This window comes from Phyllosticta citriasiana (genome assembly GCF_038021145.1).
Source record: "Phyllosticta citriasiana strain CBS 120426 chromosome Unknown IWZ02scaffold_4, whole genome shotgun sequence".
Lineage (NCBI taxonomy): Eukaryota > Fungi > Ascomycota > Dothideomycetes > Botryosphaeriales > Phyllostictaceae > Phyllosticta > Phyllosticta citriasiana.
In genome coordinates, this window is record NW_027117281.1 from 1,320,412 (window position 1) to 1,339,993 (window position 19,582).

A 19,582-nucleotide genomic window follows, 5' to 3' on the forward strand; every position below is an offset into this window, starting at 1 on the left:
GATCGTGATACCAACATGCATCTTTCTATCATCAATGTGTGTGGCGTCTGCTGTCCCACCCACAACGTAGCGAGGCGGCAAAATTCGTGTTGCAGTACCCCACAATACCTCGGTCTACAATCATGCGAGGTGCTGCATCAGGTTTCGTGTCAAGATACGTTGCAACCATCTTCTTCACGGTGCATTTTCTTAACTTTGGACTTTCCATTTGACCTACTGGACGCAGATTCTCATTGGCTGCGCCCATATCTCACATGTTTAAGCATGATTTCTCGCAGGATTTCGCGTAGGGACACGCACTTACCAACGGCAAGACTTCAGCAACGCGAACTGTTCTATTTAACCTAGCGACGATCAACCCTTCCGATTGATGGATCTCGCTTGCAGCCAATGCCCGTGATGGCGTCATGGGTGGCATCGTATAAGGACAGGCGAGTCAAGACTGACAGCTGATGGATCGTCGACACTGACTGCCTTTGTCCAGGAAAATGTCGCCATTCTCGACCTTGCTGCTTCTCCTTTTGGCCGTGGTCTCTTTTGCACAGAGAGACAACGGCTACACCGACTATGTGCAGTGGGACCAACACAGCTTGCTAGTGGATAGCGATCGCCTCTTTATCTTCAGCGGCGAATTCCACTACCAGCGGTTGCCCAATCCAGAGCTCTGGGCGGACATTTTCCAGAGGTTCAAATCAAATGGACTGAACACTGTTAGGTACTCAAAGAGGACATTTTGCAAAGACACGAAGTAACTGTTGGCGCATAGCATCTACTTCTTCTGGTCCTATCACTCAGCTTCGCCGGATGTATTCGACTTTTCTTCTCCAGGAAAGGACATTCAGCGACTCTTGGACGAAGCCAAAGCCGCAGGGCTCTACGTGATCGCTCGCCCTGGCCCATACTGCAATGCCGAGACAAGCGCAGGTGGCATCGCACTCTGGGGCACTGACGGCAGCGCGGGCGATTTGCGCACTTCGGATGAAACATACTACGAAGCGTGGAAGCCTTGGATTAGAGCAGTCGGTGACATTCTGGCACGTAATCAGGTTACTGAAGGCGGACCAGTCTTGCTTGTGCAGGTCGAAAATGAGCTTCAGGAGTTGGTATATGAGGCGAACAATACGCTTGTTCTCTACATGGAACAGATCAAGAAAGAGCTGAGAGACGTGGGGATTGTTGTCCCCTTTACTTCGAACGAGAAAGGCATGCGCTCGCAGAGCTGGTCGACGGATTACATGAATGTTGGCGGCGCTGTCGACATTTATGGTCTCGACAGGTAAGAGAACCGTGAAGTTTTTAGAAGTGTGTTGCGAGACTATGTTTCAAAATTTTTCTCAAGTGGGACCTGGACAACAGGCTGACGAAGAACAGTTATCCTGGAGGGCTCAGTTGCTCGAACCCGAACAGCGGATTTACTCTTGTGCGGACATACTACCAGTGGTTTCAAAATTACAGCTTCACACAGCCATCCCTTTTGCCCGAATTTCGGGGCGGGTATGTCTGCACATTTTTCCCCCCCTTCCCTTTCAATCACTGACCAATGTGTTTTCCAGCTGGTTTGAGCCTTGGGGCGGATATTTCTATGACGACTGCGAATCAGAACGGTCTCCAGAGTACCCCGACGTCTTTTACAAGAACAACATTGCCAACAGAGTCACGCTCTTCAACATGTACATGACCTTTGGAGGCACAAACTGGGGCCATAGCGCGGCTCCGGTCGTGTACACCTCATACGATTACTCTGCTCCGTTGAGGGAGACGCGAGAGATTCAGCCAAAGTTCCAGCAGACCAAACTCATCGCTTTGTTCACGCGAGCAAGCAAAGACCTGCTCAAGACCGACATGGAATCCAACGGGACAGGCAACGCGGCCAACACCAGCGATATCTACACCTGGGTGCTTCGAAATCCAGACACCTTTGCCGGCTTCTACATCACGCAGCACAATAATTCAAGATCACGGGATGAAACGTGGTTTGACCTTTCCGTCAAAACCTCGCTTGGCCAACTCACCGTGCCAAATGTTTCCCTGGATGGTCGGCAGTCTCGGATTGTCGTGACTGATTACAACGTTGGCAACTTGACGCTTCTCTACTCGTCTGCAGAAGTATTGACGTATGGTGTTTTCGATGTCCCAGTCCTGGCGTTCTACCTCAATGCTGGTCAAGTCGGCGAGATTGCATTCAAGTCGGGGAGCTCGAGTGACTTTTCCACTCACGGAGAAGCGACCGACTTTGCAGCCAAGCCGGGGAATGACAGCTACCAAACATTCCACTACACTCAAGGATCCGGGATCAGCGTCGTTAAATTTGCTCATGGACCTGTTCTTTATCTCTTGGATCGCGAATCGGCGTACGCCTTTTTTGCTCCACCGACGACGACCAACCCTGCGGTGGAGCCGAATGAGCAAACATTTGTTCTGGGCCCCTACCTCGTGCGAAACGCCAGCATATCTGGCGAGACCGTCCTCGTCACCGGAGACAACGCCAACTCCACTACGATTGAGGTATACACGGGAGACTCGTCAGTTTCGAGCGTCAGCTGGAACGGCAAGGAACTCGCCACCAACAAGACAGAATATGGTGCTTTGGTGGCTGAGATTCCCGGAGCTGCGGACCGGGAGATTATACTGCCGACTCTGACAGGCTGGAAGGTTGCTGATTCTCTCCCGGAGCTTGACCCCTCTTACGACGATTCTCGATGGGTCGTAGCCAACAAGACGACGACTCTGAATCCCGTCGCGCCCATCACGCTGCCCGTTCTCTACGGCAGCGACTACGGCTACTACTCGGGCATCCTCGTCTACCGCGGCTACTTCGACGGGCGCAACGCAACATCAGCCAACGTGACGGTGCAAGGCGGCGCAGCAGCTGGCTGGTCGGCGTGGGTCAACGGCGCGCTGGTCGGCGGCTTCGAGGGCAACGCGACCGTCCTGACGTCCTGGGACGCGCTGGACTTCAGCCCCGCCACGCTGCGAGACAGCGACAACGTGCTGACGGTCGTCACCGACTACACGGGCCACGACCAAGACAGCCAGGGCCCCAACGGCCCGGAGAACCCTCGCGGCATCCTGGGCGCGCGGCTCGTCGGCTCCAGCTTCACGCAGTGGAAGATCCAGGGCAATGCCGGCGGCAACGCGAATATCGATCCGGTACGCGGCCCGCAGAACGAAGGCGGCTTGCTCGGCGAGCGCCTCGGGTGGCATCTGCCGGGCTTCGACGACGCGGATTGGGATGCTGGCAGCCCTGCAGACGGCTTCGCGGGCGCGGGCATCAAGTGGTACCGGACCACCTTCTCTCTCGACATCCCCGACGATCTAGACGTGCCCATCGGTATCGAACTGAGTACTTCCACGACTGTGCCGGCAAGGGTGCAGCTGTTTGTCAATGGCTATCAGTATGGCAAGTTTTTCCCGCACATTGGGCCGCAGACGCGCTTCCCCGTTCCGCCGGGCATCTTGAATAACCGGGGCGAGAATGCGGTGTCGCTCAGTGTGTGGGCGCAGAGCGAGACAGGTGCCGCGGTCGACGCGACGTTGTTTGCGTACGGCAAGTATGTTTCTGGGTTTGGGTACGCGAGGGATTGGTCCGAGTTGCAGCCGGGTTGGACGGAGGATAGACTGCAGTATGCGTAGAGCAGGGTGCCAGAGCGGTGTATGATGGTGGATGTCAAACGAGATGGCGTTCCCTGCGCCAACGCTGAGGAGCAGTCCTCGACCACGCTACTGTAGATATATGTCCAGGGCGCAGTCGTTCATTTCATCAACACTCCAAGCCCAGAAAATGTCTTGTAGGACAGCTAGTGATTGTGCCATCTTCTGTTTTCAACTTGGCTAGCGTTTTCTCACACAGATGTCACGGGCTAGATGGGCTTCCAGAGTCAGTTGATGATTTCGAGGTGATAGGAGTAAATAAAGCTTGAAATGGTGTCTGCGCACACAGCGAGGGCCACTCGATCAGTTCCCCGGAAAAATTTCCACACAGCATGCGAGTGTGGGTGGCTGGGAGGAAGTAAAGAATGAGTCCATCTGGGCAAGGCGGTCAGCTTTTGTTTGTTTGCTTGCTTGCTGAGCCAAGTTCATGGCAAGCCACCAACAGGTCAGTCGCACTGCGAGATGGGAGAATGTGGCAGTGCAGGCGACTAAGGCTTTGCGTTCAAGCCAGCAGGTCAAATTTGGGTTGGCAATTGCCGGGCGTAGCATTGTTTTGGGGCCTGAGAGCGCCTCTGTCGTCAGTGCGCAAAAAAACTGGCGTCGAGGCATTGTTGACGAACAAGTCAACATGATGCTATTCTCGGCGCAACCACAACACCACAACACCACCAGGACGAAAAGTTGCACGAGACGCACACGCGATGTCTGTAGAGTGTCACACTCTGTCGGCCTTATGCTGTCGAGGTCGAACGGGGGCGCTCGAGATTTCAGGAGACCCCTGGTTCCTTGCAGGATGCAGGACGCCAAGTCAGGCACGTAAGGCGGTGCCTCTGACCTTGCTGTGAGCAGACTAGAGGGTGAGTGGTAGCGTGGAGTGGTCGTGTCAGGCGATGAGGTCATCAGCGTGAAACAGCAGCGTCCGGTCTGCTTGGTGAAGACTCCACGTGGCTGTGACGAGGGGGGGGGGGGGGAGGGGCGGAGAGGCAAGGCTACAAGGTGAGGGTGGAGGGCGTTTCGAGGTTGCGTGCGAAAGGTCGAGACGAAGGCCGCAAGCGGAATGTCGAGTGCGGGTGTCAGTCGACAGTGCGGTGATGGCGGTGGAATTTTCCGTGGTTCGTCGGCGTGGCATGCCCGTTTGCTGCCATGTGCCATGCCAAGCGCGCGGCAGAGCGACGTGGTGTTTTGAAGCCAACGTCGCCTGCACGCCCCGGCCCGGCCAGCAGCAAATCTCAGGGCGCATCGGAAATCCCAACTCTGCGACCCACACCGGCAATCTAGTTTTATACACTATGGTGAAAGACTTTTTCCGCTTTTGCCTCGGCACGCAGTGGCCTTGACGAACTCGAGCGGGTTCTAGACGGCAAAAGCATGGACGCGAAGGAAGATGGCATGGAGCCGAGTGTCAAGTGCCAGGGCAAGCGAGGCGGCAGCTAAAGCTGAGCACGGAGATGCAGCCGGTCTTGGAGACGGGCAAACAATGTCAACATTGAACGTCGTGAAAGACGGAGTGGGACAGGCGCGCGGAGAGGAGATTGCGAGCAGATTGAGGCCAATGGTGGAGGAAGAAAACAAGCGGGCGGAGATGGCCGAGGAGGAGGAGGAGGAGGAGGAGGAGGAGGAGGAGGGAGCCACGAGGCTAGCGAGTGGCTAGACGTTGGCGGTGCCTGTTTCGGAAGACGAGCAGCACAAGCGACATCAAAAAGGCCCCACCGCCGAAGAGCCTTGTTGTCGCACATAAAGAGGGACGGCAAGCAGGGGCACACGGACAGCGAGAACAGCGAGGGTGGTGAGGAGGAATGTTGATAGAGAAGAGAGGGAGAGAGAGAGAGAGAGAGAGAGAGAGCGAGAGGAGGAGAGAGAGAGAGAGAGAGGGTAGGGCTCTCTGATCGACGCAGGGGCGGAGCTGTCGGTTTCATGACGGAAGGAGTGGCGGATGACGGAATAAGCCACAGGAGGGGAGAAGACGGGAGGGTCGAAGGGGAGAAGAGGAGGAGAAGAAGTCAAGGACCCGAATTAAGGTAGAGGCCAAGCTCAAAGTCTGGGCCGGGGTAGCCAGCATGGACAGCAGCCGTCGTAGCGTATCGCTTCCCGCTCGGAGGGCCACAGTGAAACAACAGGACTTTTGTATACTCATGGCGTGCGAGTCGTACGAGTCGTACGACAGACTCTGTCTGTCTGTTTGTCTGTCTGTCTGTCTGTCCTGTGCTCGCGCGGCGCCAAAAAATGGCTGATTGGCCGTGGGCGCTTGCACGCCATGCACGCGCCGGACACTGCGCCCATATACCATCCACTCCTCCGCCAGTCCCGTCCTCCTTTCCAGCCAATTCCCAAGGCCCCCTCTTCGTTTTCTTTCTTCCCATCTTCACTTCGCACCCACGCTCGTTTTAGTCCAGGCTAGCCGCCTGATTTCGACACTCCAGTCTGTTTTCATCCCAGTCCTCCACGCGCCGGCGTCGTGCCCACAAGTCAGCCAACCAAGTCGACGTCGATCACAATCCTCCTCCTCCTCCCTCCGCGCCCTCTCGACTCTCGATTCGCCCCCTCCCCAGCAAGGTCTTCCTCTCTGCTTGGCCGACTCGCTCATTCTTTGTTCACTCGCGCTTCATCGACGACCTCTGGACAATGACATTGTTGGACCTGTGAATGGACAGACAAAGATACCTCAGCCACCCAATTCTACTCACTGCGCATTCCATAAACACCCTCTCCGCCGCGACATCTTGACCTCTCCAGTCCGCCTTCTCTTGTACTCAACAACCACACTCGTTTACGGTGCCCGGTGCGCCTGCCATATTTCGACAAGCCAGGATCACCGCCAATCCCCCCCCCCCCCCCCCCCGGGTCTGCGACTGAACCTCGAGCATCCCGGACTCCTGGACTTTTGCCACAATAACATCCATCGCCTGGCGTCATGGAGTCTCACTCTCACCCTCAAGACCCTCCCCGGTGGAGCCTCTTTGCCCTTTCAAAGCGCTCCTCGGATCCCTTTCGTTTTGCCAGCGGTCTCACCGGCGTCGACCAAACTGGCAACTTTCTCTGGACCGACGTGCTACTCGTAACCTTTGGCTGCATCATCGCCCTGACGCTGTTGGTTCGCTTCGCTCGCATGTACAACAACCACATACGACATGTCTCGGTCATGGGCACACAGCACAAGCAGGCCTACTGGAGGCACAACCAAACCCAATTTGTACCCTGGCTCAAGCAGCACTTCATCTACGCCCCTATTTTCAAGAAGAAGAAGAACGACGAGATCAGGATTGCCTCCATTGGCTTTGGCACCCTGCCCTCGAGGTTCCACCTGGTCCTGATTCTCATCTACACCTTTAGCAACGTCGCCTACTGCTTGGCCTTGCCATGGGGAAGGGCAAACTCCGCTTCCGTTGCCGCCGCCCTCAGAGGTCGCTCCGGCACCCTGGCTGCCCTGAACCTCATCCCCACCATCCTCTTTGCTCTGCGCAACAACCCGTTGATCTGGATGCTGCACGTGAGCTACGACACCTTCAACCTCCTCCACCGTTGGGCTGCCCGCATCGTCATCGTCGAGTCCGTCGTCCACACCTTGTGCTGGCTGATCAACACGTACAACTCGGGCACCAAGTGGGCCGGCGTCAGGGATTTGCTCGGTACGACACCCTCGTACCAATGGGGAACCGTGAGCACCGTTGCCTTTGTCGTTCTTGGAGTGCAAGCCTGGTCTCCCGTTCGTCACGCTTTTTACGAGACATTCCTCAACCTGCATCGCCTGATGGTCGTTTGCTCCATTGTCGGCCTTTACTTGCACATTGACCTGCACCAGCTGCCCCAGCTGCCGTGGGTCAAGCTCGCCTTTTCGCTTTGGATATGTGAGTGGATTTTCCGCACCTGGAAGCTCGTCCGCTACAACGTCTCGGTGCGCGGCCTGTCCAAGGTCACCATTGAAGCCATGCCCAGCGAGGCGGTGCGCGTCACAATTGATCTGGTGCGTCCCTGGTACCATCGCCCGGGCAGCCACGTCCATCTCTACGTTCCCTCGATTGGCGGCTGGTCCTCGCACCCCTTTTCCGTCGCCTGGGCAACACCATCCGCCGCCCAAGTCAACTTTGAAGACGAGAAGCTCGGACTGCCCATGATGGAGCGCTCCAACGACACGGACCTGACGCGCCCTCATCTGCCCATGCGCAGTATCGGCCTCGTGTGCCGTGCTCGCGAGGGCTTCACGCGCTCCATGTACGACCGCGCCTGCAAGCAGCCCAACGGCATCCTCACGACCATGGGCATGATCGAGGGCCCGTACGGCGGCCATGAGTCGCTCGACAGCTACGGAACCGTGATCCTCTTTGCCGCCGGTGTGGGCATCACGCACCAGACGTCATACGTGCGACACCTCGTCGCCGGCAACCACGCCGGGTCCCTGGCAGCGCGCAAGGTGGTGCTCGTGTGGACAATACCGTCGACCGAGTGCCTGGAATGGGTGCGGCCATGGATGGACGAGATTCTGCGCATGCCCGGCCGCCGCGAGTGCCTGCGCATCCTGCTCTTCATCACGCGCCCGCGCAACCACGCCGAAATCAACAGCAGTTCGGGCTCGGTGCAAATGTTCCCCGGCCGCTGCGATGTGCAGACCATTGTCGATCGCGAAATCGAGGAGCGCACCGGCGCCGTTGCCGTGACCGTATGCGGTGCTGGCGCATTTTCCGATGGCGTGCGCGAGGCGGTGCGCAGGAGGGTCGACGAGGGCAGCATCGATTACATCGAGGAGGCGTTTACTTATTAGCGAGTTTCTTTCTTCTCTGATTCTTCATCCTCATCTCTGATGGATGAAGCCAATTCAAAGTCCACTTTTTCCTCCTATTTACCCATCTGGAGCGGCGCATGCCTTGCTTTCCCTGTCTTTCGTACTTAGCATTTGAACTTTGTCGTCGTCGTCGTCTCGTTTTCAGCATTTGCATTTGCATGGCAGCAGCATTGCGGCTGTACAGTACTTTGTGCTTTGCATACATCCCCCACGCATTGGCATTTGCATGCGCTCCCTCTCTCTGTCTCTCTCTCTCTCTCTCTCTCTCTCTCTCTCTCTCTCTCTCTCTCACACACACACACACACACGGCAGCTAGCGCTCTGTCTGCTATGTGGTACCCTGACGACCGTAGACGCCGGGAATCTCACACTTCTTCATCTTCTCCACTCCCCTTCCTTCTCTTTATCTTGTCATCTTTTCCACCGCATCTCTTGGTTCCTTCTTTCGTCCTCTTATTTTACGTGCGGTTCGTATCGAGATACTCCGGGAGCAGGCAGCAGCAGAAGTAGTGTACATACACACGTGGGGGGTGGAGGGAACTCGTCTAACGGAGACTTGTTTTGCTGCTACTCACTGGTTCGGCTGGCTTGAGAGAGAGAGAGAGAGAGAGAGAGAGAGAGAGAGAGAGAGAGAGAGGAGAGGAGGAGAGTGTGATCTGGAGTAGTGGATTTGTAGTACAAGCGTATGGATGGATGAGCATGGATGAGCATCGATGGATAGATATATACCACCATCACCACCACTGCTACCACAAAAAAAGAAGTACACATTCATTCATGCGTTCATTCGTCCGTCAATTGGTTCGTGATGCCAAACTTCTTTCTCATCCTTTGTCTTTCTCTTTCTCTTTCAATTTTCTCTCTCTCTCTCTCTCCCCCTCTCTCTGCTGTCATCAACCTCACTCCTCCTCCCTTTTTTTTCATAACACTCCAGTCAGTCACCACTACAGCCATATTTCATTCGTTCATTCCATCAATGATAATGATGCCCCAAGTCAAAACCCAAACCCAATCCGCAACCCAATCCTACCCATCCATCCATCCCTAAAAGGAACAATAGTAAAAAGACTCGTAGCATCGTCCTTCGCTCGTCTTCTTCTTCTTCTTCTTCTTCGCTTGCTTAGTCGTCGTCATCATCATCATCATCATCATCATCGTACATGCATCCATGCCATGCTTGCGCCCATCCCGTTCATGCTAGCCAGCCAGCCAGTGTCCGATTCGATATCCGATATCCGAATAAGAGGGGAGAAATGGAGAGAGACAGAGAGAGAGAGAGAGGAAAAACACATTACAAATACGCCTCGCCCCGGCCCGCCCCATCCTGCTCCACACACACAACCGCCGCATCTTTCGGCTGACTGCCCCCTTAGCAATCCCCTACTCGCTCAGCCCCCCCTCCTCAACCACCGCCTCCGCGCACTACTCGGCGCAGCACCGATATCAATGCCGCGCAACTCGTGGCTCAGCGCCGCCAGATCCTCAGCCCCCATGCCGTCCTGGTGGTTGATCGGGATTTTGGCCGGGATGGGGGGCGCGCCGTGGCCAGCATAGTTGCCAGCACCCGGGCCACCCCCAGGACTAGTGGCGTAAAAGTGGTTTTGCTGAGTGCCGTGGTGTTGTTGGGGCGAGTACTGGTGGTGACCACCGCCACCACCATGGGGAGAGTAGTGCTGCGGCGACTGGTGGTGGTGGTGGAGGTTGTTGTACGACGCAGCAGGCGGGACGTGGGTGTTGATGTTTTGGCGCTCGCGCAGCGGCATGGGCGCCGTGCTGCGCTTCTGCAGCCGCCGCGGCGCCGCCACCATCATCATCATCATGTTGCCGTTGCTGCCGTTGCTTGCGGGCGTCGGCGACGCGTCTAATGCTGCAGGGCTGTGTCCGCCCGCGCCCGGGCTGCGGCCAAACTGCGTGTCGACGGCGTCGCGGATGGCGCGGTCGAAGCCTGGGTTGCCAGCGTTGCGCCCCGGGCCGCCGCCAGAATGCAGTTCGCGAGCCCCGTTGAGCCGCTCGCGCGGCCGCGTCGGCGTCTGCTTGTTGCGGTCCTTGCCCTTGGGTTCCGGCTCGGGCGCCCACGAGTCGACGGGCAGGTGGTCCGAGGGGTCGACTTTGCGGCCGTCTTGCGTGATGATGTTGCCCTGCTCGTCGCGCGCGTGCAGGTCCATGTCGCGGGATTGGTTGCCACTGCCGTCGCGGGGGTTGGGCGTGGGACTGGCCCGCGGGTTGTACGAGTTGAAGCTGTCTGGCCCGTAGGGTACCATTTGATTCGGAGGTGCCTCGCGGGGGGAAGGCCGTGGCGACACTGATTTGCGGTGGGGTGTGTTGCGGTCCATCATGCGCGGCTGGCGAGCATCCATAGGGCTTGGCCCAGGGCTGACCGGACGTTGCCTATACATGGCATCTGGATCTCGTGACATGAGCTGTTGATAGTAGTGCTGCTCGGGTGCTGCTGGAGCAGATTCAGAGTGAACCAATGGTGAAGGGCGATTTGCAGCGCCGTGGCTGGGTGGAGTCTGGTAGTCGAGTTGCTGTGGGTGTCTTGGAGGAGTGTGGTACATGGGGGACTGGCTGCTGGATGGAGAATATGCACCCATGCTATATCTGTGGGGTTGGGGGGTTCCGCGGTGGCCAGGGGAATTGATTGTGGATGTGAGAGGTGGTGGAAACTCGGGAGGAGTAGCAGACTGGGGAGACTGTCCAGGAGTTACATGACCTCTTGGATGGCTCAGGCGTCTCTCCTGCCTCACATTGAGGGGTGCGGGTGCCATGTCGACTGGATATCTAGGAGCTTGGACCAACGCATTCGGAGGAGTTCTTCGATGAGCTGGCGGAGGTGGTGGAGCTACCTCGACTTCGTCTTCCACAGTAGGCTGCATGGCGCTTCTCGGCATTCGCCAAGCAGCACCGTATGAATAAGTGCGATTCTGGCCAGGATTTTGGGCTGGATCTGGGATAGCCACCTCTTGCCTGGGGGGATACGGCTGTGGCTGGTCTCGCGGGTCTGGAGGATACTGGGTTTCTCGATCGAAGAACAATTCTTGAGTGTGCTCTTGGGTAGGGACATTGGGGGCGGAGTGAGCATGTGGCAGCTCAATGTAGCTTTGCGGCCTGGCACGAAGGTCGTGCATTGGACGAGAGGTTTGCATGACAATTGACTGTGGCCTAGCGTGATGTGCATGTTGCGGGGGCTGTGCAACCGGCTGAACCGGGTACTGGTGATAGACGTCAAAGTCGGCAGGCGAAAAAGGCAACGTCATGTTGGCAGGCTCTTTCGGAGGGCTGTGTCGTAGTGAGTGGTAGCTTCGAGGAGATTTTGTTGGTGGAGGAATTTCGCCTGCCATGATGGGTGACTCGGACGGAGCGGCTGGGTTCTTTGGCAGGGGTCGTCTCTTTACAGGCGCATATTCTTGTTTTGGCTCCACGACCGGTGTAGATTCACTCGGCGGGCGAGTGTCGTAGTAGGTAAGCTCCAACCGGATCTCCCCGGCATATTTTCCTTTGCACTGGAGGCTGTGCCAGGTGTCGCTCTGTCCACCCCTGGGGACAATGACGTCGAACAGCCTGATGAAGGTTTCGCCGATCAATTCTGTCTTTTTGTCGTCGTTGAAGACGGACACTTTCATGGTGTAGTAATCGGGCGACTCGCGGACGGTGAAGCGCAGCTCCTGGTCCCTGGTTGCAATTAGCATGGAAGGTTTGGAGCGCAAATCAGACGTACCATTTCGGAGTCTGGCCTCCCCTCTTGTCGGTCTCGGTCTTTTTTGCTTCCTTGCCTAGTCTGGCAGCGCAGTACGGATCTTGCTTGCCCATGGTCTTGCGGTTTGGCAGATTTTTTGCGCGGTCGACGACGACAACCAAGGTGCCAATCTCGGGGCCATCGACCGACATGTCAGAGTATATTCCATTGGTGTGAGGAGTACCGGCCATGGCGGTCAGCTTGGCCAGTCTGGTGGCCATGTGTTGGGGAAATCAAAGGTGGAGAAGGGCCCGGATCACAATTGATGCGACGGGCAGGGAGGAGCTGCCAGATCCGGAGCAGCAGGAGAAGCGAAGGTGGAGCTAAGTAGAGCAGAGTGGGCGGCGCATGGGCGAAGCTGACGGCGCAGTGCAACGAAGCGTGGCTTAGGGCGTGGTCGTCATAAACTTTTGCAACGACAGGAAGAGCAAGTCGAGCGAGCGAGCGGCGTCGAGGCTGAAAGTAAAGAGCGGTCAAAGGCGCAGAATTGAGGCAGAATTTGGGAGGGGGGGGGGGGGGGGGGGGGGGGTTGGTGGGTACAGTAGGAGCATGATGTCAGGTATATGTGGCTGTCGTAAAGCAGGAGGCTGGAGGGTGCTTGGTGGCGCACAGGGACACCACCAGGCACTAGCGACGGGTTTGGGCCAATGGAGCGGCCTGAAACGTCTGTCAAGGCAATTGCATGGCGACGGCGCTAGAAGCGTTGGGCGCACTGGAACGACTGCCCGGACTTTTTGATGTCCAGGCTGATGGCTGTTTGCGTCAAGGGACGGGAACATGAGGTGAAGGGAAGGGAAGGCTGGGATTCCGGATGACGCGCAGCGTCGACGTCGACTCGGCGCCATGTCCCCTCCCCAGCTGACTCGACGTGCCCGGTTGGCTCGGCCTTCTGCTCCCCACCCCAAACAAAGCCCGAGCCAGCCAGCCAGCCAGCCAGCCAGCATGGAACTCCACTCGACATGCACCTGCCAGCGCAGGCCCAAAAACAAAAACTTGCCGTCTTCCGCTCTCTGCCAGATACATGTTCCGTATTCGTTCCGCCGTCCAGTCGTTGCACTTTGACCGTCGCAAGCGCCATGATTGTAATTGGCCAGCAGCTTAAGGTTGATCGACGGGACCCGATCGTGTGGTCAGGAACCGTCGGCCCACCGTTTCTATCATCAAATGCCATGGAACTCTCGAAACCAGTGGGACACGTGTGCTCGACACGCATGATACCACCTACTGGGTGCTGCCTCTCTCTGCAGGCCATTCCTCACTCGAGACCCAGCGGCTGGAGACGTGGTGCAATAAGAGGCGGAAAATACGGGTATTCGGATGGAGAGAGCCCACCACTTGCCCGTTCGACTTCCCCTGCCCGCCATGCAGCTTGACAAAGGGATTCCTTGACTTTGGTGTCGTCGGGTGCTGCTGGTGCTGCGGGCTCGCCGGTCCGTGCGTCCCTGACCAAGTCTCCTGCTTAGTCACTCAAGGATCCGCAACTTAAATTTTCGCTCCACCGCCCGACGACGTCGTCTTCACCATCGACCCTTCATTCCGCTTCTTCGTCGCTCACTTCGTTGCGCCGCGTGTCGCTTGCAATCGTTCAAGCCCCAAAGCCGCAGCTGTGAGAGAGCTGAAGTCCGTTCCCCGCAATGGTCAGCTGCCCTTGCATACGCCATTGTATCTCACTCAGACGAAGGATCCCTTTCCCGCTGGGCCCCTGTTTATGGATGCGTAACCCTGGACACCTATCACTCCTCTCAAAACATTTCCGTAAACATGCACTATTTTCGTCAGTCAAGCTCAGCATTGCACTCTGTCCGTCTCGTGCCTCGCTCGGTCCCCGGCCACCATCTGGGGATCTTGAGCTGGACGCACAACACCTCGTGTGAGAGACAAGAACGACCCGACCATCTTTGAGTACGGGTGCACCGAACTTTTTCAGCGGCGAGCTCGTAATTAATCTGTCGGCACATGCACAACCAGCCCTCAGCGATGTTGAATGATTCGTCACCAAGCCAATCTCCTATAGCGTACACAAAGGTGCCGCCTCAAAACGATGCCTCCGACCCCTCGTCCACGTTTTCCATGACGCTTTGCCTCTTCATCATGGTCATTGTCCCGAACCTCACAATACCCGGCCTCATGGCAACCTTGTTGAAGTGGGCTTCGTCTGTAATCCTCGCCATGTCCAACCCGGCACTGCTTCGCGTGCTTCGATCGCTCATACAGCTCGCAATGCTGACCCGTCGCCGCTTCTCAAACGACATGTCGCGCAGCACTCCGCCAATTTCATGGCTATGCTCGGACTCAGAATTGACCCGTCCTGATCCTTCTGAATTGGTGGAAAAATGTCGACCAAAGAATTCGTCCTCACCTGCCTGCTGCGTAAAGAATTTGTACAAATCGATGCCACCGGGTGGGATGCGAAGCAGGTAGTTGTCCGAGTCGAGCCTCCTCTTTGAGTCCATGTCTTCCAGCACCATGTCTGGATATTCGGGTTCCTCGCAATCTTCCCAGACCTCGTTGAGCGCTGCCAGCAGCAGGCTGGGCTCTGGAAACTCTGCCTTCTCGAGTGCTTCGTAGACGGCGCGGTCACGACGCTTTCTGCTGCGGCTCTTCTCCACCGGTCCTGGGGTTTCGGGCTCTGGATCGCCCCATTCCGGCTGCCGAAGAAATGGAGTCTTGTTTCCCTCACCATCCTCCTCGGGCTGTGACTTGGTCAAGGGAAAATATGACGGCTTCTCCACTGTCGAGCCAAAGGGGGACTCGGGAATCTCATCGACCGGACCATCGAATAGGCGCGATATGGATCGAGCGAAGTTGCGGGGGCCTTTTGTGCTATTCTTTGAACTTCTCCGATCCACCCTGCTACCCAAATGATTTGGACTGCCACGACCTGCTCCGCTATCCGCTCTCAGCCTCGACGACGCCATCTCTGACTTCTTCCTAGGATTGTGGTTCGAGAGCGACTTCATGAAAGCCGACGAGGCGGTCAATGTACGCGGCGATGCCGTCGAAGGCTCGCGTTCCGTCCGGAACCCAGTGCCTGATGTCGGCCCTGGTGATGGTGGCGGTGCGATTGATTTTCTTCGTGGGCTACCTGAAGAGGGCTTTGGCGTCGGCTCCTGCGGTGATGGTAAGATCAATGTGGTTGGAAGCTCTGCCATTGGCGACATTGGCGGGCTCTGTGCAATTTCAAAAATTGGCCTGTCTGGCACCGGCTGAGTTGGCGTCACGGCTTGCGACAACTCGGTATGCATCTGATCTCGGACTCCTCGACGCATACGCTTGTACTCCATGTAATCGTCCGTTTCTTCGGCATTGGGGTGCTTCAGAGTCTCTTCAAAACTCTCTTGGCCATCTCGTTCCTCGTCTCGCTCAAGGGTGATTTCCCATGCGATGCCGTGGCCTTCATTGGAAGCTGGGTCGACAGGTTTGACCGTCCATCCGGTGACTTTGTGAATACCATCGTATCTGATGCCACAGCTCGGAGACCAAAGACTGGTCAGGGTGTGAGACCTCAGAACTCGGACCTGACTTCTGGACTTGGAATCGACGACAGACGTGATGCGGAATCGCCCTGGGTCGCCCGGCTTGCAGCGATACTTGAACTTTTCTGGAGTCTCGCTATAAACCTCGTCGGAGCCAGTCATGACGATCGCATAAGCCCCATGTTTGTCAGCACATATGCCGCCCCCGGTGCTTCGCAGGTCGATAATGCCAGCATGGAAAGCAAACATTCCATTGATCCACCAGCTGATAGCACAAACTATCAGCCAAGTCCTCTCCAAAAGTTTCGGGCACATGACATTAGCACTTACTCTCCAGACTTGAAGTCCAACGAACCATGCTTCATGCCCCTCCGCTTGTCCATGATGTCCGGATCAACGTCCGCCCAGTACCTAAATAGTGCCTTGGCCAGTCAATGTTTCCACTTCATCAAGTCAACAATGCCGGCCGGCATCACTTACATCTCTCGTCATCTCCAAGCCGGTGCAAATGCCATCGAGCCTTCCCTCAGATTTGCACAATCTCGGCCTCACATCTGTCAGTCGTCCAAAGCGCTCGGTCCAAACGTCGACGACGTGATCGCAGCCTTCTGCCAACTTCTTCGGCCACCTTGTTGCCTTGCCGCACACGTCCATCACCGCCATGTGGATGCGCGAGTATCGTAGCACGGGCAGCGACAGCTGCTCCACATCCAGCAGCGCTTGAAACAGCTCGTGCAGCGTCAGCACGTCGTCCGGCGACATGACTTCGGGGCCATCGCGTGCGATTTGCGGGTCCAGAACATCGCGAATCCACGAGGCGCGCTCACGCAGAGCCTCCTTGGAGAGGTCGGGGGCCATCTTGGTCGTCCTGAGCGGCACAGAGAATGAGCGCTAGGTTGAGAAATGCAGTGGAAGAAGAAAGAGTCCGAGAAGCATGGAACCGAGGGGGAATGGGGGTAAGCTGGAACGACAGCAACACGCATCAGATGGAAAAGGTGAGTCGTATGACGGTGAGTCCCGCCAAGTCCTTTGTTACTTCCTGAATCGGCAAGTCACCACTTGGGATAGTGCAGACGGTGGTGTTAATGCCTCGAACTCTGGTTTGCTACTTGAGCTGCCATGTCTCGCGACTGCGGAGGTACCTACGGCCGTCGCTGTTTGGTCCGTGTCCATCACTCAACCATCTTTTCTAGGGCACTCCACTTGACGATATTAGATAAGCAGGTAGTGAGTCTCACAATTCTGTTTGCGTGGTTGTAGTTCCAATGTGTATTTGCAATTTCGTTGCCACCTACCTTGTTCCAAATCTGACAGAGCTAAAACTAAAGTACCTCCTCATCTGCCCTTTGAACCTACCTTTCTCTCGGACTCTGCGAACTGCAATTCGACTGCGCCTAATCTTTCAAGAGGGAATCTGACCAGGTCGCAGCCCATTGACTTGGCCTCAGTCTGACGGAATCTCCTCCTCCTCCTCCTCCTCCTCCTCCTCCTCCTCCTCCTCCTCCTCATAATCAGCTTCCAGGATTAGGAAACCTACCACGGAGAAACCTAGTAACGGCAAGGACCCGTAGGCCAAGACGGCCATGAAGGTCAGAAACCAGACCTCAAGTTCTGGTAGCAGGTACGTGTTAATGAACAAGAGTCTGTGGTCGAGATTTGTTTCGTGGGTACCAGAACGTCTGGAGGAAAGCGATAGCAAGCCAAGTCGAATCTCCCCCAGACAAATAAATACGCATTTGGTCAAGTCGAACACTGCCTATGTTTTGCGACTTGGTTGTGCATGATTCGCGAACAAGCTTTCTTTGTTCGATCTTGGGGGTTTGGGTTTGCGCAAGAGGTGACCGCAAAACCAAGCGACGCTGCAAGCGGAAGTCAGAATAGTGAATAAAGCTGCGCTGGACCGCGGTCTTTGTCTCGCACTCCACTATTTATCTGTCCCCACTAACGAGCTTGACGCAGTCTCGCCCACCAGCTGTTTCAGTCTTTTTCTTGACTTCTCAGGCCACCCGCGTGTGCTCCTCCTACCTATCGAAAGACACTGTTGCACTGTCCAGACACAATGGCAGACGAGAAAAAGTCGACCCAATCATCCGCCGCGAAGAATGCTCCAAAGAGCTCGGACCCCCCAAAGTCTCTTGCGGGCCCTTCTAATGCTGGAAATCCCGAGAAAACCACCAGGTACACCAATGACAGGAGGCCCTTCATTTCAAATGCCCTGAAGCGAAGGAGAGAAACTATGGGTAAGTCGCGCAGCAGCACGACGCGTCCATCCATATCGGACACGTTGCTGGCCAACAGAATAAACACAACACAGACTAACACCTCACCTGCGGCAGCGCGCCCTTTCAGAGAGGGAGCCAACGGGGAAGACGAGAACGGCAACAAAAGAAAGAAGCTCGAGTGGGCAGACGAGAAAGCCGGCAAACCCGGCAGCTTCAAGCTGAACGCCAACGCGGCCCCATTCACGCCTCTTTCCAAAGCGCTGCGCTACCCGCCATGGAACAGAGAAAACGAGCCCATTTTCGACGCCACCGGCGCCCGCTTCTACGACAACAAGTGGGGCCGCGCGCGCACCAAGTATCGCGAGTGGTACGACCTGTCGTCGTACCCGGCCGGCGACCGCGAGTTCGACCACGTCGACCCCAAGATCCATGCGCTGGTGGAGTTGGCTGTAGATCGCGTCATTACGGTCCCCGTCATGAGGGTCATTAATAATGCGCTTAAGCATGATAAGAAGAATGTATGTTGTATATCTAGATGCTGGAGCAGCAGAGTATAGCAGCACCCCGGCACCCACCCCCCTTTCCATGAAGACTCCCTCCCCCACGAAAATCTCCAGACTCATCGATCCTCCCCCTCTTCCCCCCCCCCCCCCCCCCCTCCCCAAAGTCACTCGAACACCATCGCTGACCACACGCACGCACGCACACACAGTGGGCCGACCCCGACGAATCCAAACGCGCGCAATTCGCCAAAACCGGACCGCCGGGCCTTCACCGCAGCGCAGGCGGCATCTTTGGCGGCAACAGCAGCAACAGCAGCAGCAACAGCATCAACAACCGCAACAACAGCAAGATCTGGGGCGGCGAGTCCGAAATCACCAAAAAGGAGATTCTCGACCTGTGGGACGCGGGGGCGCGCGCCCGTCGCGAGCGCGAATCACGCGGAGCAGGTTTTTACGATGATGTTGATGATGGTGATTTTGAGGGTGACGATGGCGTTTTGATTTTTGGGCCGAATGATGGTGGGTTTGCGGGTGTTGGGGGTCAGGAAGAAGAGGAGGAGGAGGAGGAGGATGATGGGAGGTTTGGTGGCTTGGATAGTGCGTATGGCCCGGGTTTCTGGCGTTGGAACTAGTTCTGTCTGTCTGGCCAACGAGGTGGGAAGCGGTTTTCGGTTCGCGAGGAGGAGGAGGAGGAGGAGGAGGAGAAGCGTTTCTGTGGGTTGATGCAATGTCGTTTTGCGGCGTTTTTGCTGCAATGCACTGGCTCAAGTAAGTAGAATGGAGTTTTGGTTTCTTTCAGTGTCTGCATCAGGGCAACCCTGGATATGAAGACTCGCTGCTTATTTTTGGATTGTTTGCGCTTCAGAGTGGCTTCACCAACATATAAATCAGCCAGAAGAGTTCGTGCTGTCATGACAGACAGAAGAATCGGTCGTTGCGTGAAACCTGAACCCAGCGAGATCCTCGATGCAAACAGAGTTGGAATGCCTCAGCAGCAGCAGGAAGCCAACAGTCAGGTAGGTCATCCTCAGAGCCGACCAACGACCTCTTTGTGGGCTACCAGACCCTTCACACGCCAGACTCAAAGATCCAAAGCGGCAAGTCCCATTGACTCAACTTCAAACGTCTAGAGAGTGTTGATTACGCGCGGGACTCTCTCTTCACTCGACCCGAAGCGGTAATCTTCACGCCGAATATACCGTTCAACGTCCAGCAGA

The 19,582-nt window shown here is 56.4% G+C and overlaps 9 protein-coding genes across 9 annotated transcripts; 5 read left to right on the plus strand and 4 right to left on the minus strand.

The window, feature by feature from the left end:
- The first annotated feature begins 68 nt into the window (after window positions 1-68).
- Window positions 69-3,794, plus strand: IWZ02DRAFT_209074 (glycoside hydrolase superfamily). Its single transcript, XM_066762679.1, has 5 exons — window positions 69-431; window positions 485-715; window positions 767-1,276; window positions 1,372-1,494; window positions 1,554-3,794. The coding sequence occupies exons 1-5, from the start codon at window positions 391-393 to the stop codon at window positions 3,631-3,633; spliced, it is 2,985 nt and encodes a 994-aa protein (XP_066624639.1). The 5' UTR covers window positions 69-390; the 3' UTR covers window positions 3,634-3,794.
- On the minus strand, window positions 3,794-4,609 carry IWZ02DRAFT_209087 (uncharacterized protein). Its single transcript, XM_066762680.1, has one exon. The coding sequence runs from the start codon at window positions 4,549-4,551 to the stop codon at window positions 3,955-3,957; it is 597 nt and encodes a 198-aa protein (XP_066624640.1). The 5' UTR covers window positions 4,552-4,609; the 3' UTR covers window positions 3,794-3,954.
- A 26-nt stretch (window positions 4,610-4,635) lies between these two features.
- On the minus strand, window positions 4,636-5,904 carry IWZ02DRAFT_446846 (uncharacterized protein). Its single transcript, XM_066767251.1, has one exon. The coding sequence runs from the start codon at window positions 5,565-5,567 to the stop codon at window positions 5,082-5,084; it is 486 nt and encodes a 161-aa protein (XP_066624641.1). The 5' UTR covers window positions 5,568-5,904; the 3' UTR covers window positions 4,636-5,081.
- A 494-nt stretch (window positions 5,905-6,398) lies between these two features.
- Window positions 6,399-8,582, plus strand: IWZ02DRAFT_209105 (ferric reductase like transmembrane component-domain-containing protein). The gene has a single exon (XM_066762682.1). It carries the CDS (start codon window positions 6,563-6,565, stop codon window positions 8,405-8,407), a length of 1,845 nt encoding a protein of 614 aa, XP_066624642.1. The 5' UTR covers window positions 6,399-6,562; the 3' UTR covers window positions 8,408-8,582.
- IWZ02DRAFT_209095 (uncharacterized protein) lies at window positions 8,531-9,115 on the plus strand. Its single transcript, XM_066762681.1, has one exon. It carries the CDS (start codon window positions 8,655-8,657, stop codon window positions 9,018-9,020), a length of 366 nt encoding a protein of 121 aa, XP_066624643.1. The 5' UTR covers window positions 8,531-8,654; the 3' UTR covers window positions 9,021-9,115.
- Window positions 9,042-9,607, plus strand: IWZ02DRAFT_446848 (uncharacterized protein). The gene has a single exon (XM_066767252.1). It carries the CDS (start codon window positions 9,237-9,239, stop codon window positions 9,474-9,476), a length of 240 nt encoding a protein of 79 aa, XP_066624644.1. The 5' UTR covers window positions 9,042-9,236; the 3' UTR covers window positions 9,477-9,607.
- A 903-nt stretch (window positions 9,608-10,510) lies between these two features.
- On the minus strand, window positions 10,511-12,340 carry IWZ02DRAFT_362819 (C2 domain-containing protein; the record flags this gene model as incomplete). The annotated part of the gene is made up of 3 exons (XM_066764342.1): window positions 10,511-10,670; window positions 11,780-12,100; window positions 12,147-12,340. Coding segments are annotated over 3 exons (675 nt in total), but the record flags the coding sequence as incomplete, so codon positions are not given.
- Window positions 12,341-14,197: 1,857 nt separating this feature from the next.
- IWZ02DRAFT_489060 (uncharacterized protein) lies at window positions 14,198-16,498 on the minus strand (the record flags this gene model as incomplete). The annotated part of the gene is made up of 3 exons (XM_066769527.1): window positions 14,198-15,905; window positions 15,971-16,062; window positions 16,121-16,498. The coding sequence occupies 3 exons, from the start codon at window positions 16,496-16,498 to the stop codon at window positions 14,198-14,200; spliced, it is 2,178 nt and encodes a 725-aa protein (XP_066624646.1).
- A 1,064-nt stretch (window positions 16,499-17,562) lies between these two features.
- On the plus strand, window positions 17,563-19,093 carry IWZ02DRAFT_209181 (uncharacterized protein). Its single transcript, XM_066762683.1, has 2 exons — window positions 17,563-18,380; window positions 18,575-19,093. The coding sequence occupies exons 1-2, from the start codon at window positions 17,700-17,702 to the stop codon at window positions 18,995-18,997; spliced, it is 1,104 nt and encodes a 367-aa protein (XP_066624647.1). The 5' UTR covers window positions 17,563-17,699; the 3' UTR covers window positions 18,998-19,093.
- The last annotated feature ends 489 nt before the right edge of the window (window positions 19,094-19,582 follow it).